The sequence below is a fragment of the Protomyctophum bolini genome (genome assembly GCF_963924005.1).
Source record: "Protomyctophum bolini genome assembly, chromosome: 1".
NCBI lineage: Eukaryota > Metazoa > Chordata > Actinopteri > Myctophiformes > Myctophidae > Protomyctophum > Protomyctophum bolini.
Window position 1 is genome coordinate 29,988,767 of NC_137862.1, and position 14,524 is coordinate 30,003,290.

The 14,524-nt window shown below is 41.7% G+C and overlaps 2 protein-coding genes across 2 annotated transcripts in view; one reads left to right on the top strand and one right to left on the bottom strand.

Annotated features, from left to right (window-relative positions):
- psmd13 (proteasome 26S subunit, non-ATPase 13) overlaps positions 1-4,057 on the bottom strand; it is a 13,630-nt gene extending 9,573 nt beyond the window's left edge. The window contains exons 1-4 of the mRNA XM_080768017.1: positions 3,838-4,057; positions 2,528-2,606; positions 1,176-1,210; positions 1,007-1,062 (exon numbers count right to left, since the gene is read on the bottom strand). Coding sequence (XP_080624143.1) covers positions 1,007-1,062; positions 1,176-1,210; positions 2,528-2,606; positions 3,838-3,938 — 271 coding nt within the window. The 5' untranslated portion in view covers positions 3,939-4,057. The remainder of the gene's footprint in view (positions 1-1,006; positions 1,063-1,175; positions 1,211-2,527; positions 2,607-3,837) is intronic.
- A 1,117-nt stretch (positions 4,058-5,174) lies between these two features.
- sirt3 (sirtuin 3) lies at positions 5,175-11,449 on the top strand. Its single transcript, XM_080768059.1, has 8 exons — positions 5,175-5,314; positions 5,511-5,571; positions 5,850-6,011; positions 7,285-7,517; positions 8,463-8,563; positions 9,068-9,229; positions 9,930-10,133; positions 11,027-11,449. The coding sequence occupies exons 1-8, from the start codon at positions 5,263-5,265 to the stop codon at positions 11,048-11,050; spliced, it is 999 nt and encodes a 332-aa protein (XP_080624185.1). The 5' UTR covers positions 5,175-5,262; the 3' UTR covers positions 11,051-11,449.
- The last annotated feature ends 3,075 nt before the right edge of the window (positions 11,450-14,524 follow it).

Genomic DNA, 14,524 nt, shown 5'->3' on the forward strand with positions numbered 1-14,524 from the left:
TCGATTGGGCCGAGCATCTCTATGGACGCAATTGGCCATGTTTAAGGAAGGGAAGCTGGGCAGGGTGATCTTTGTCGCTGCACGTATTCCCACAGGCTCGGGGCAGCACCTGACAATGGGGAATGTTGGTAGGAGTAGGACAGAGATCTTATCATATGGATCAGGGGTGGCCAATTATTTTTCCCAAGGGGCCAAATGAGAAACAGAAAATATTGTGGAGGGCTGGGCCCAAAAGGCGGAACTAAATTCTGAGTTTTTTAAGTGGTGCAACCACTTCTACATCCAGCTTTGTCCACCTGTGTACCCGTGTACCTTTGTGTGTCTTTGAGCCTGAGTATGTTACTTATTTATACCAGAAGGGGGCGCCAGAAACAGAGAGAGGGGTAGTGCTGTGTCTCTGAGAGAGAGAGAGAGAGAGAGAGAGAGAGAGAGGGGGGGGGGGGGGGGGGGGAATTGCACCACTTGGTTCACACAGGTGTGATTTTTTCTATATAAAAAGATGTAAATGGCATTGTTTTGACAATCTGGTAAGAGTATATGTAATTATTAGGCAATGAAGAGGTTGCCTTTCAAATTTAATTTATTCAATCAAACTTTCCAAAACAAAACAGGTTGTCAATCACACGCAATTCATGGCAGGAAATGTACGATTGTACGTGAATAAACATGCTTCAAAATACAAAATACATTTGAAGGCCACGTAGCAGCTTGAAACTATCAGTGGCAACACAGAAAGGTCAAAATTACATTTGGAAACAAAAAGGGATACATTTTTTTTGCCTCTTTTGCCTAAACAAATAAAACAAATGGGTGAATAAGGGCAAGGGTTAGGGTTCCTCAACATTCTAAGGCAGTGGTTCTCAAAGTGTGGCCGAGGAACCCTCGGGTTTCCTTGAGGGGTTTCCATGTGTCTGTAACACTCGGTTATGGGGGTCCTTGAAATAAAAAAAAGATTGAGAACCACTACTGTTCCAAGCCGTCTCATTTTGCAGGTAGGTCTTCTTACCTGTCATCTGTCTAGCAACGTAGAGTATGATTTCCATCAAGGATAATGGATTGATTCTGTTGAAAGGTTTATAAAGGCTAGATTACTGACAGAACAACACAATAAATTAATTGAAAACACTTGAAAATGTTCAAAGAAAGCAATAATACTTCAGTCGGATTCGCCTCACCTGTGTTCAAAGTCACACAGGAAGTTTTCATACAGCTGGAAGAAGATTTGAAACAAGTGTCACAATTTTTTGAGTCAGGAGAAATGTACTGAATATCTAAATTCATACAACAATAAGATTAGACTTTTCATGAATGGAGAACTTGGAAATGACAAGTTGGAATCCCCACATTTCTTGCAACTAGATTTAACATACAGGAATTTGCCTATATAACATTTTCGGGTTTCTGATCCGGTCTGGACGGAAATAACGTCACCCACGACCGCAACTTTTGGTTCAAAATTGGTTTAAACTGATACAATCGTTTCGTTGGGTATAGTAATCGTGAATATCAGACGAGTCGCCCCTTTACCAACTCGCCCCAGGTGTACAGCCGGCGGAATTGGTATTCCTAAAGAAACCCAAGTAAATGATGGTTAAACCTAACCTTATTCATAACCTTAACCTCAGTAAAACTATGCTTAAATCTAACCCTATACCTAAACTTAACCCCAGTAAAACTGCCTAACCCGAAACTTATATCTAAGCTTATTCTCAGTAAAACAAAAAGAATACTAGAACCGCGGCACTGAGTGGTCGGTGTGAGCCTGGTCGGCAGGAAAGAATCGAGGGGCGAGATGGTTTAGGGGCGACCGTACCTCATACCGAATTCATTGGGTATGTCCATCTTTTATTCTAACTTGTAGTGCGACTAGCAACACTAGACTAATTGAATCGCATTATTTGGGGAACAGATATGCGATGCCAAACGGAAACCCAATGTTTGTTTCTTGTTTCCTAAACGGAATAACACGGCTCAGTTTAGAATGAATTGCCCATTTGCAGACCGTTGCCATGTTTCCATCAGTTTGGAAGCACTCGTTTTCAGTAGAGCAATGTCCTGCTGCCTCTTGCATTATGTGCTAATTATAAACAGGACAGTTGAGTGATATCTAACGCGCACTTCCAAACTCCAGCACTTAGAAAATGAATCACCTGCAAGGACACAAAGTAGCTCATAACATTTGAGGATAGAAAGAGAATAATTCAAGCTTTTCGTACAACTGCAATGTTGGTGAGTTTGACGTTGTTTAATACAATTAGATAGGACTTTTCTGTTTGGATGAATGGGCTGCTATTGGAAGTTGCACCTTGGCATTAACTTATATGGTAAGATGGCCACGGTCTGCATATGGAGAATACTGGAATATTCAATTTAGTTCCATGTTCTACGGAATGGACTGAAATGCAATAGCATAATATTATACAAAGTGAGACATCAAAGATTAAGGTTTATGCTTTGCTATAGGACACAGGCAATTTAATGTCACCACTGCATCATGTATGAAGTAACCACAGTATGCAGTGTTTACCTGTATGAGGCCATCTCCTGTTTTGAAAATTGGATCTTTCACAAACTCTGTGATCCTCAATGTCAACTGATGCCACAATCTGTGAATGGAAAGATGATTCATTATCACAACATAAGTTATAAATACACACTGTCAAATAGTCCCAAATACATTATCTTAAAATGGGTTGAAAACCCATTTCATATCAAGACCCTTTATTTCTTCTGTATTTGAGCCACCGACCACCATTTGATGACATTTAGCCTCTCAGATTTTGTCGTTGGAGAAGATTTAACTTAACTATTGAGAGTGTAAAAGGTTTATTTTACACTCTCAAGAGTTAAATATCTATAAGGGTCCATTTGGTTACCAACTCTCCCTCATTTAGCTGGGGACCACCTGGAACCCCCTCAAGCAACGGCGTCAACTCCGCAGGTGCGCAGGAGCCGAAGCACCCACTGGCAAAATAATAAGCCAAAAATAATAAGTTGCGGGGCGGGTGGGCACCTTAAAATATATAGGCTACTCTAAGGTGGGCACCCACTGTCGTTAGGAGAACCTTCCGCCACTGCCCTCAAGGACCACTGGTTGAAAACCACTGTCTTAAAAGTTAAAACACTGTACCATAGTTAAACATAAATGATCTTAATAAAATACACCGTCCAACATAAATAGTGTATTCATAAAAAGTGATGTACGTTTTTTAATCAATGCTTAACATATATATATATATATATATATATATATATATATATATATATATATACATACATACACGCAAACCATGACATCAAAGAACACATACAGAACCAATATTTGCCATATTATGTGTCAGGTGTTTAAACATATTTTCTGGGGAGACATTGTGAATAATATTAACCAGTGGTTCTCAATCAGTGGTCCGGGGACCACCAGTGGTCCTTGAGAGGGTTCCAAACTTCCAGGTCGTCCCCAGCTAAGTGATGATGGAGAGCTGGTAACCAAATAGACCCTTATTAGATATTTAACTTTTAAGTGTAAAACTAAACCTTTACACTCCAAAGAGTTGTATTATTGCAGTACTTCATTTACAATAAGTCTATGGTACCATGCAGTGCCACATCAATAAACCATGGAATTGTGGACAAAATCTTAGTCAACGATATCATATCTGAGGCTAAATGTCATAAAATGGAGGTCCGCGTGGCTAAAATGTCACATAAATAATGGGCCTCGACATGAAAAAGGTTGAAAACCACTGATATTAACTAATGTAATAATAACAATAATAACAATATGAGCTAAAGCGCTACAATGACTCAGATGCTAGCAGTTAGCATGCTGTTACTTACTTCTTGTTGTAGAGTTCCTCCAGGTCGTGCCATTCCGTGGCCGTCTCCGGCGTGGAAGCCTGGCCCTGCTGCTGTTTGAGGAACCCCGACACATCTTTCATTGTCACTTTTTATGTATTTAATTAACAATATACTTTTTAATTTATCCGCTGCTTTTTAGCCACGGAGCTAACAAACTGAATGATGCTGCTTCTGGATAGGACTGGGACTCATGGATATGATGTGCAATGTTGCCAGATTGTGTGAGAGAAACGAGCAAACCAGCTTTGTTTAACAAGCCCCCCAAAAAAGAAGCCTGAATTTTTTGGAAGAAAAAAAGAATGTGACAAAATGTGGAATATTCTTTGAAACATTTTAACAACACAAATCTTGTTCTTCCCCCCCTTTTTACCTCCTCTATGATGATTTCCTGGCAAAGTGTATATTTCTAAAATGAATTGAACATCGATGGTGGACCCTAGTTATTGTAAACACACGACGTGTAATATGCTTTATGGTGTCGTCCACAGTTAACAGTTTTGTATTGAGTTGTACTTGAAATGTACTGTAATTCTCCAATCTGTTAATAAATATAAATATAAATCAATCAATCAATCAATTCCTGGCTGCAGTGGCTGGCACACAGCCACACACACATTGGACACACATTGGACAAATACAGTAATTTCCTTAATTGACATGGAGATGTGTGAGAATCACTGGTTTAAAACAGCATTAGGAAACAAGCCTAAATAAGCAACTATACTTTAGAAACAAACCTAGAAAAGCGACTACACTTTAGAAACAAGCCTAAATAAGCGACTACACAAGCCCCCAAAAACCTCAACCCGCAACTACCAATATATTGCAGAAGTAGCTGCCCTCTTGTAAACAAGCATAGTGCTTTGGTCGTCCACTCACAGTTGACAGTTTTTTAGTTGAGTTGTGCTTGAAATGTACTGTAATTCTATTCTATTCTATTTAATTAATAAATTAATAAATACTTCAATCAATAAAAAAAACATGTCGCTTATAATAAGCAGACATGGCAACACTGCGTTGGATTCTCGTGTACTCTCAGATCAGACTTCCGCCTGTCTCGCGACGTTACGCTAATACCGTATAAAGCGAGAAAGCTCCGCGGGGTCGCGCCGCCCACCAAATGGCCGATCTTCAAGCTCACAGCACGTCGCTTCTGCAACGAGTTGTGAGCTTGTAGATCGGCTATTTTGCGGTCACGCGACACCGCCGTACGAAGAAGTATAAATCCTGCTCGCTTGGCAACCAGCGTCGCGAACAACGTGACGTCATCTCGTGCAGAGCCGTCATGACGTCAGTGGACGTGCATTTTGTCAACATGGATGGACTCACCTCCATGCATTGAGTAATGACAATTGACAACATAATAACATTAACGTTCATAATTTATTATTATTATAGATCCTCATGGCGTTACTTTGTTTAAACTCTGCAGGACTCAGAGCCGTTTCAGTGAAAGGTCAGGAGTCACAGTAATAGTTGTCCTTACACTATAGTTTAGTATGAAAAGCTATAGCAACAATGCATTTTTGTATTGAGTTGTGCTTAAAATGTACTGTAATTCTGCAAACTGTTAATAAATACTTCAATCAATCAATCAAAAATGCACTTGTAAATGTTATGATAATATATGTGACATGCTCTTCATGTTATAGGTTTTGCTCAGAAGACCTTGAGCTTGAGTGCAGCAACTTTGCTCAAACAAGCTCTATTCAGGTACCTATTAATGCATATACCCATTTGAATGCATCAAATCTTAATTGAATTGATCATTCTGGTGCTTTCAGTGTTTTATACTTCATATTGTGTATAGATTTATTTTGAATTGCTTAAATAATAATGGATGCAGAATTATTGTTGTCATATATGTTTCACACGTATGTTTAAAACACAAACCACAAAGACAAACTTTATTGTGGGTGTCGGTGATGGATGGCAAATAGGTTACCGTGTCCTGTGGTTTAACACTAATATAATATGTTGTTTCACCACAGATGGAATGGAAGACGGGGTCTTTTCTCTGGAGGTGGTCCCAGCACCAAGCAGCAGACCACCCTAGAGGAGCTAGCTGAGCGCATCCGACAGCAGCAGTATAAGAGGGTGGTGGTGATGGCTGGGGCTGGGATCAGCACACCTAGTGGCATTCCAGACTTCAGGTAATATTAATAACCACCAGCCTCTCATAGCTGCAATTTGCAACACTAGATTTCTTTATAATAGGATGAATCTAGATTCAGTATTGCAACTCTAGAGTTGCAATACCTTCCATTCCATCCCATTGATCCAAATTGCATTTCTGATCTCCATCCATCCATCTTCAACCGCTTATCCGTAGTCGGGTCACAGTGCTCCAGACTTCTCTCTCCAGAGCAACATTATATTAGTGACTTCCTCCTGGGGGTTTCCGAGACGTTCCAAGGCCAGTGAGTCGATGTGTTTCCTCCAACTGCGCCTTGGTCTGCCCCGGGGTCTCCTCCCTTTGTTTCATAAAAATCCACCGTAGTAATGTTATCAGCTATTTTCTGTAAATAAATTATCTGCCGTGATATTACCGTGATAAGTGTTTGGGTTTGGAAGCACTCGTTTTTATTAACAGGTCGTGCTGCTGCCTCCTCCATTATGTGAAAATTCAAAACAGGTGGTACGCAGGGCCGTTCAGTGACTTCGACAAGCGCTTCCAAACTCCAACACTTAGAAAAAGCTGCAGTGATGTAAATAGGTTTTCAATGTAATGAGTCCTGGGATGCAGGGATGGTTTTTAGATGAGTCTCAGGGACATTTTATGAGTCCCACTTCAATGATGTTAGGAGTCATATTTTGCCATTTCTTTTACAAATTACAGCATTTAACTTTTACATTTAAAATTTAAAATGTATATGTATAATGTGGTTATATTCATGTAGAAAACAGAAGAAGAAATGGTTATTATAACTAAAGCTAGCAAAATAAACTAGAATAAAAACAGTACAGTAGTGCATCCCGTGGATGCAGAGGTCGTTGTTGTATTGCGTCCCTTAACTATAAACTGTGTTTTGGGATGCAAAATGCACCCTATTTTAATCTCTGAGCTGCACAGAATTAGCATAACATGTCTACGGTGGATTTTTATGAAACAAACACTTTGCAGATTGATAGAGGATAATTCAAGCTTTCCCTACAGATGCAATGTTGGTGAGTTTAATGTTGTTTATACAAGCAGATCGGAAATGCAATTTGGATCAATAGGCTGTCAATGGAGGGTATTGCAACTCTAGATTCATCCCATTATAAACAAAAATCTAAAAATGTTCAAAATCAAATAGGGTTTGTTTATGGGGAAAAATACATAACAAGGTGAAATGTGGAAATACCGATAATATGGTGTCGCCAATTCGCCATCTCAGGTCACAGGTGTTTTGAAGTGTGTATTCCCTCCCCCCCCGACCACAGATCCCCAGGCAGTGGTCTCTATGACAACCTCCAGCAGTACAACCTGCCTTATGCTGAAGCCATATTTGAGCTCAACTTTTTCCATCAAAACCCCAATCCCTTCTTTGCTCTGGCCAAAGAGCTGTACCCAGGCAACTACCAACCCAACCTCACACACTACTTCGTCCGTCTACTTCAGGACAAGGGCCAGCTCCTCAGGATGTACACACAGAATATTGATGGGTTGGAGAGATGTAAGGTTTGTCTGTCTGTCTGTCTGTCTGTCTGTCCGTCCGTCCGTCCGTCCGTCCGTCCGTCTGTTTGATTGTACACAGTGTATAAGGAGACGGGAAGTGACATGCAGTAAAGCTGTCAGCCTGCATTAGAGCCTATATGGGCTATATCTTGCACCAACCCTTACGCCCAGTGCTTTGCATGCATGTGATTCGCGTGCGTGTGACACAATCAAGAACGACACTTTTTGTGTTTTGCGCGACCCAGTGAATGAAGTATGCACGTGCGTTCAGCGGCGTAACTATAACTATCACTGCTGCACCCATAGAGTTATAAGACTGCTCCTTATGACTCATAGTATAACTTATATAACCTTATAACTGCTATTTTGAATTCTCCTCCCACCGAGTGGAAGAAACTGTTGGGACGACCAAAAATACTAGCGGGGGGTTCCTGTGTTACATTGAAATCTGTGTTACGTTTTCGACGGAAGCAACAGGGCCCTGCAAGCTGCGGGCCCTGGCACTTAAGCTCCAGTAAGTTCCATTGTTAATCCGGGCCTGCTAAGGCCTTATCCGTAAACTAATTTGCCTTTTTTTTTAAAAACCTTCTGAAATAGTCCAAAAAGGCTAGTTGGACATTAAGTATATTGTTATCAAAATAGTAAAAAATGGTAGATAAGTTTAGGGATAATTGGTAAGGGGTGGCGCAAGATAGTAATGTAACCGCTGGACCACTAACATGTATGTCAGCGGGCGCCCTCGCCAACCGGTTTTGTAGATTCGATATTTTCAGTATTCCTTTTACACATTTTGACATATGTATCCTATAATGACAAAATAGGGAAGCCAGGTTAAAAGTAATTTTTTCCATTCCCTGAAAAGTAACAGTTTAGCATTAAACTGTGCAAGGTTTCCACCCAGAAGACAATATACACATTCTGACACATGTGCTTGTATTTCCAGTGGCAGGAATTCCTCCTGAGAAGTTAGTAGAGGCTCATGGTACGTTCGCCTCGGCGACGTGCACGGCCTGTCTAAGGAACTATAACGGCGAGGACCTACGTGTGAGTTGAATAGCACCTCTGTACTTAACTATAAAATCCTGGTATGTAGGGCCACTGCAACTATCTATTATTTGTAACAGTTCCTTTTTTTTAAATTGGGTTTAATACACACCAGAGCCATAGAGTAAGACAGAGTTACGACATTGAGCAGAAAACAGCCCGGTCACGTGGTTCATGTACTCGCGCGAGCCCATAGAGTCCAATGCATTCCGTAAATCTTCACTATTGGCCAATAGAAGTCTATGTAGAAGAGCCGCCATTGGACTGGCCCCATGAAGTGAACGGAGTTGTCGCAACTCTGTCTTACTCTATGGTTCTGATATACACATATTTAAAAAATATTTTTAAAATATGTGTATGTGTAATACGATTTTATACTTTCTCGCACAAACGGTATTGTGCAAAAATTGTGAAAATAGCTTTAAAATGATCAGTTATCCATTCATGTTTATAATCTATTATCAATCAGTTTGAGTAACTATTGCACCCCCATTTTGTTTCTAGCCTGATGTGATGAAGGGTACCATCCCTAAATGCCCCACCTGTAAGGGGGTTGTGAAGCCGGATATAGTGTTCTTTGGCGAGGAGCTTCCACATCATTTCTTCAAGTACATCAAAGATTTCCCCCTGGCCGACCTGCTGATCATCATGGGCACGTCGCTGGAGGTGAGAGTGGCTTCATTTAAAACTCATTTAGGACCAGATTAGGACCCTAAAATCTACGTGTAATTGGCCGCACCGACCACCATCTGAAAAATATGTTGTTCCAGCCCCCCGCTTTTTTGGTATTCCAGGGACCGCTAAAAGAGAAGATTTGTGTATTCAAACTCAAACATTTTCGCAGATATACAAGCACAGCATGAAGTTACGCACTGAGTTTGGAGATCTGCTATTTTTTTATATCTAACATAATATACTGTAAATGGATAAAGTGGTTAAAATTATTGTGATGCTATGCTTTTACTGGGGGACCCTCTGGACATCTAAAATTAGGGTGGAATGGACTTGATATGGAGTGGCAACTGATAAGTTAAGTAATAAATGGTAAATGGTGCATTTATATAGCGCCTTTATCCAAGGCACTTTACACAGATTGTGCATTACATTCACCCATTCACACACACATTCATACGCCGATGCCGGAGGAAACCGTGCAAGGCACCAACCTGCTCATCGGGAGCAGGTTGTTCAGAGCTCATAGGGGTTCAGAGTCTTGCTCAAGGACACTTCGACACTAACTCTCGGGGAGCCCACCGGGTTCGAACTGGCAAACGTGCGGTTCCCATCCGGTCACATCCGGTCACCCCTGATCCACCACCGCCCTAAATGCTGTCAGTTGAACTGGTGTTCATCGTTTGTACTGTAGGTGGAGCCCTTTGCCAGCCTAGCGGGAGCAGTGCGTGGCTCTGTCCCTCGTCTCCTCATCAACAGAGATGCGGTGGGACCCTTTACTTGGGGAAGACGCTTCAATGATGTGGTGCAGCTGGGGGACGTGGTCAGTGGGGTGCAGGCCCTGGCCGAAGCCCTTGGCTGGACACAAGAACTGGACGCCCTAATGGCATCTGACAAGGTATGACAAGACAAACTCCCATACACATAATATTATTGCAATTCACTTTTCATGGGACATGTAGAAGATAGAAATGTAATACTAGTTTTGCAGTTACGTTGGACGCAAGTCATAGTGCTACATCTACTTTTGTCTCAATAGTCATAAAAACTTTATACGAAGGAGTATTGTCCCATTCTTGTTGAAACATTTAATTGGCATAGACAAGGGGGGCACGGTGGCACAGTTGGTAGTGCTGTCGCCTCACAGCTAGAAGGTCCTGGGTTCGATTCCCGCTCGGGGCGCTGTGGGTGCTGGCGGCGTGTTTCCTCCTCTGCGTCATCAGTGCCCATACCCGAAGGCGGGGTTGGCGAAAGGGCCTTTCTGTGTGGAGTTTGCATGTTCTCCCCGTGTCCCCTAGGGTAGGTACCCTCACAAAAACATGCAGTAATCCTGGTCTCTAAACTGCCTCCCCCTGGCCAGCCGGGGCGCCTGATGGAGGGGAAAGGAACTGGTTGGAATAACGTGTTCCTTCCACACGCTACGTCCAACCAGGGAAACTCCCCCTTGTCAGGTGTAAAGGAGCAAATTGGACACTCAAGCATGAAGGAAGCATGAGTTAAGTCCGTTGCTCTCGCCAGGTTGGCGGAGGATGTGTAGAGCCCAGGATCACATTAGATCATTGACACAGGGGTGAAAAATGGGTTACAAAAATCGTGGGATAAAAAATATATTAAAAATAAATAACTATAAGACAATTTTCTTTTTGAGCTATTATTATTTGTCCGTTGTGTTAATACAGCATGCTGGACATTTCCTTGTAAATTAAAAGACAAACACAAACAAACAAGAACAAGGTATTCAAGCTGAGTTCCTTTTAATGTATACAGATTTAATGCATATCTTCTATACAGGCTACCAAGAAGACTAAAGAGTGAGACCAATTATTTACATCAGGACTGGAGGCTTGGCCTTGACTGGAATCAGAGTGCAAAACGGATAAGAACCGCCTCAACTGAATTAATCTGACTTTACTATAACCTCTCTGACAACCGCTGCTCCATTCCTGATGGGAATGTCGGGGACACTAATCCTTCACGCAGTTAAATCTTTCAGATCTTTCGGTATGTATCAGTCACAAAAAAAATCAACACAACAGAGTTGGTATTGCAGAGTACGCATCAATCATTTTGGTGAGTATTGTTTATGAGCTGAAAACCTGTGGGTCAAAGAAATGATGAAAGTCACTTTGTCACTTTGTGACTTTATGGCAAGTTTAGATTAAGTTAAAATACACTATGGACATATGGACATATGGAAGAATGAATAACTGTTTATATGTGGATTTAATTAAAATATGTTTTATTTATTAGTCTCATGTCTGCATTTGAAATGTCTCACATGACTGTAAGAAGAAGTTTAGGGACCTAAATATATTTTTTTAATCTCTGAGTCAACCAACATCCTGAGTCAATGCAATGCAATCTGTAGGTTTATTAATACAGTAGTCGTACTAGTATTTATTTGTATTTGTTGGTTTGTCCATTTACCTGGGACAACGCACACCTATCAATATTTCAGTTTCCACATCAATGTAAATGTGCAAGATTTACTGTACCTAATGATCTTGTCCTCATCTGTAGTCTCTGGGCAGGTTGTTACAATTGGTGGCCTAGTACTGTCAATACTATATACACCGTAACCGTAAGTACATTACATTGGGGTGGCGGTGGCTCAGGTGGCATTTGGTTGGTTTGAGTTACAGACCCATAAGGGGCCATTTGGTTCCAAACTGTTATTTAGCTAGGTACCAACTGGAACTCCCTCAAGGACCCCTGGGGGTCCCCGGACCCCACTTTGGGAACCACTGATCTAGACTAAGTGCACAGTCTGCTTTTCATGAAATTTTAATTTGAGGACGATTCTACAAATGCCTTCTAAATCCTGACAGTTTTCGGAAAAACGCATGTTTCCATGTCAGTCGTTCTCAAATATTTTCATGTCAAGGACCCCCAAACTTATATGTAAAATAATACTGTAGGTTTAGCATTTAATGGTTTAGGGCCAAAATACATATCTGATCTTCTCCTGGGTTATCCATCCAGACCTCTCAGGTAATCTGGGGCAGGCCTGTTTTTTAACCCAACATTTTTTATGAACCACATCTTGTGGTGCACAAAACACTCACTTCACACAAAACTGTGTGACGTGAGCGGTGCAACCGTGTGGTGGTCCCCTAGCCTGGCTAATAAGCCAGACCGCAAATAACTGCCTGCGACAGTGTTGTGTGATATTAGTTTGGCTTATTAGCCAGGCTATATAAATGCACCATTTACCATTTACCCCTGCTGGGCCCCGAAGTAGAAAATGTACATTTTCTATTTTTGCATTGCACACATATTATGGTACCTACGGTTCAGCCACTCTGTTAGTGTGTTTACGAGTGTGAAGGGCATTTATGGCAGTGGCCATAGAATTGTAATTGTTGCGAATTCAGTGAGCACTTACTATGAGACCTAGCAGATCATGTCTGTCTGTCTGTGTGTCTGTCTGTCTGTCTGTCTGTCTGTCTGTCCCACTTTTGTGCCCATATGTGGAGCTGAGTGATTTGTGTCACCATGACTCAGCCATAACCATATAAGGAGTCCCCAAAGCAGCTATACGTCCAAAACCCAAATATGTACGAGCTGCGTTCGCTTCCCGCGTTTGCGCGCCTTACTGGTATTCTGTTACAAGTAAAAGTCCCGTATTCAAAATGTACAAAAATATCGGCATCAAAATGTACTTGATTAGCTGGTAACAGACGGACGGACGCACACACACACACGGACCGACGGACGGACACACACACACGGACGGAGTGCGAAACATACTCTCTCCCCATGCCTTCGGCCTGGTGGGGACAAAAATAAATCTTGTACTGGTGGTGTCAACATATAAGCTACTTAAAGTACCAAAAGTAAAAAATACTGCATAATCATTGCACAGAATGTCCCATTTCACAAGCTTTCAGAGTGATTAGAAAACAGCAGATATACAAGCTCAGCGTTGCTATTTTCATTTTGTGTGTTTTACTGTAATAACATTGACAGTTTTGTAATGATGTGCAGGTCAAAGAGTAGGTCTGTGTTGACACATGATCAGTGCTGGGAGTGTGTGTGATCATGTTGAGGATTATAATGATCTACATGTGTAATCTCAGGAGCTGACATGGTGCTCCATGTATAGCTCAAAGGTTCACTCAATATTTCATTGAGCCCTCCGTTCAGTTGTGCTGGTATCGCACTAATTTTGACATGACACGGCACATTGGATTAGTCCCCATTTTTTGTGAGTCCGAGGTGAATTCGTACTTTAATGCGTGAAAGGGTTAACCATTTATTTTGTCTTGGGCCATGTACTGCCCTGGTTCTGTATCTCACTCCTCTTAATTGGCTTCCATGGTACTAGTTGCTGAGGGGGGAGGGAAGGTGGCAGGGTGTAACAAGCCATACAGATAAATGGGAGGTAGTGGTTTTTTCCCCTTTCATGACAGGAGACATGCGACACATGTTCCTTTTTGACCCACTCAGTACGTTCAGTTGTCATGTATTTGACTAATTCAGTGATTGTGTGTGCAATCAATTCAGTGATCATATGTTCAATCAATTCGTATTTAGATAATTCTTTCTGTTGCGCACTGAAAGGGTTGTGTGGTGCTTATGATTCTTATGCGTGAACCATATTAGTCTGTAGTATTAAACTAGTTCTAACGAGAGACAGGTTATTTGGTATAACCTCACATACCGATCTGAACAAGTTTGATTTTGCTCCAGTTATGGCAACGCTTTCTGTTCAGGATTGACTATTATGTAAAACAATCACTACAAAGTGCAGGGGCCGTCTTGTGTTAATAGGCGTGTTCCCTCACTAGAGGGTGGTTGAGGCTACCTCAAGTTAAAGCAATGTAAACCAAGGTAATTCTGGTTTATCCCGTAATTTATGTGTTTGGGAGGTTTGTGCCCAGAACGTAAATGTTGGTCAAACTTTGTTTGATTTTGGGGGTGGGGGGGTTACATAATCGGGTGATTATGGTAATACAGTTATTTGTCAGTCGCATGCTGTTGTACTGTATAGAGTGCTGATTGAAGTTCTCAGTCACAGGTCTGGTTGCTGCTGCGATGTTTGGAGGCGGAGAGCCATTCACCTTCCACCTACCCACCTCGTCATCGTGAGCCTATCATCAAGCGGAGGGCCGGCCTGTGGAAGCCTACTTAAGAGCAGCTGTGACTTGAGCTCGTTGGCACTGTGTCTCAGTCTGGAGACACAGGTGGTGATGGTCGGCACGCTGACTGACTCTGCTCAGGCTTTGCCACACTCGTAGACAACTTGTGAAGTTAATGAAATTATTAGTTGACCTTCTAGGAAAGAAG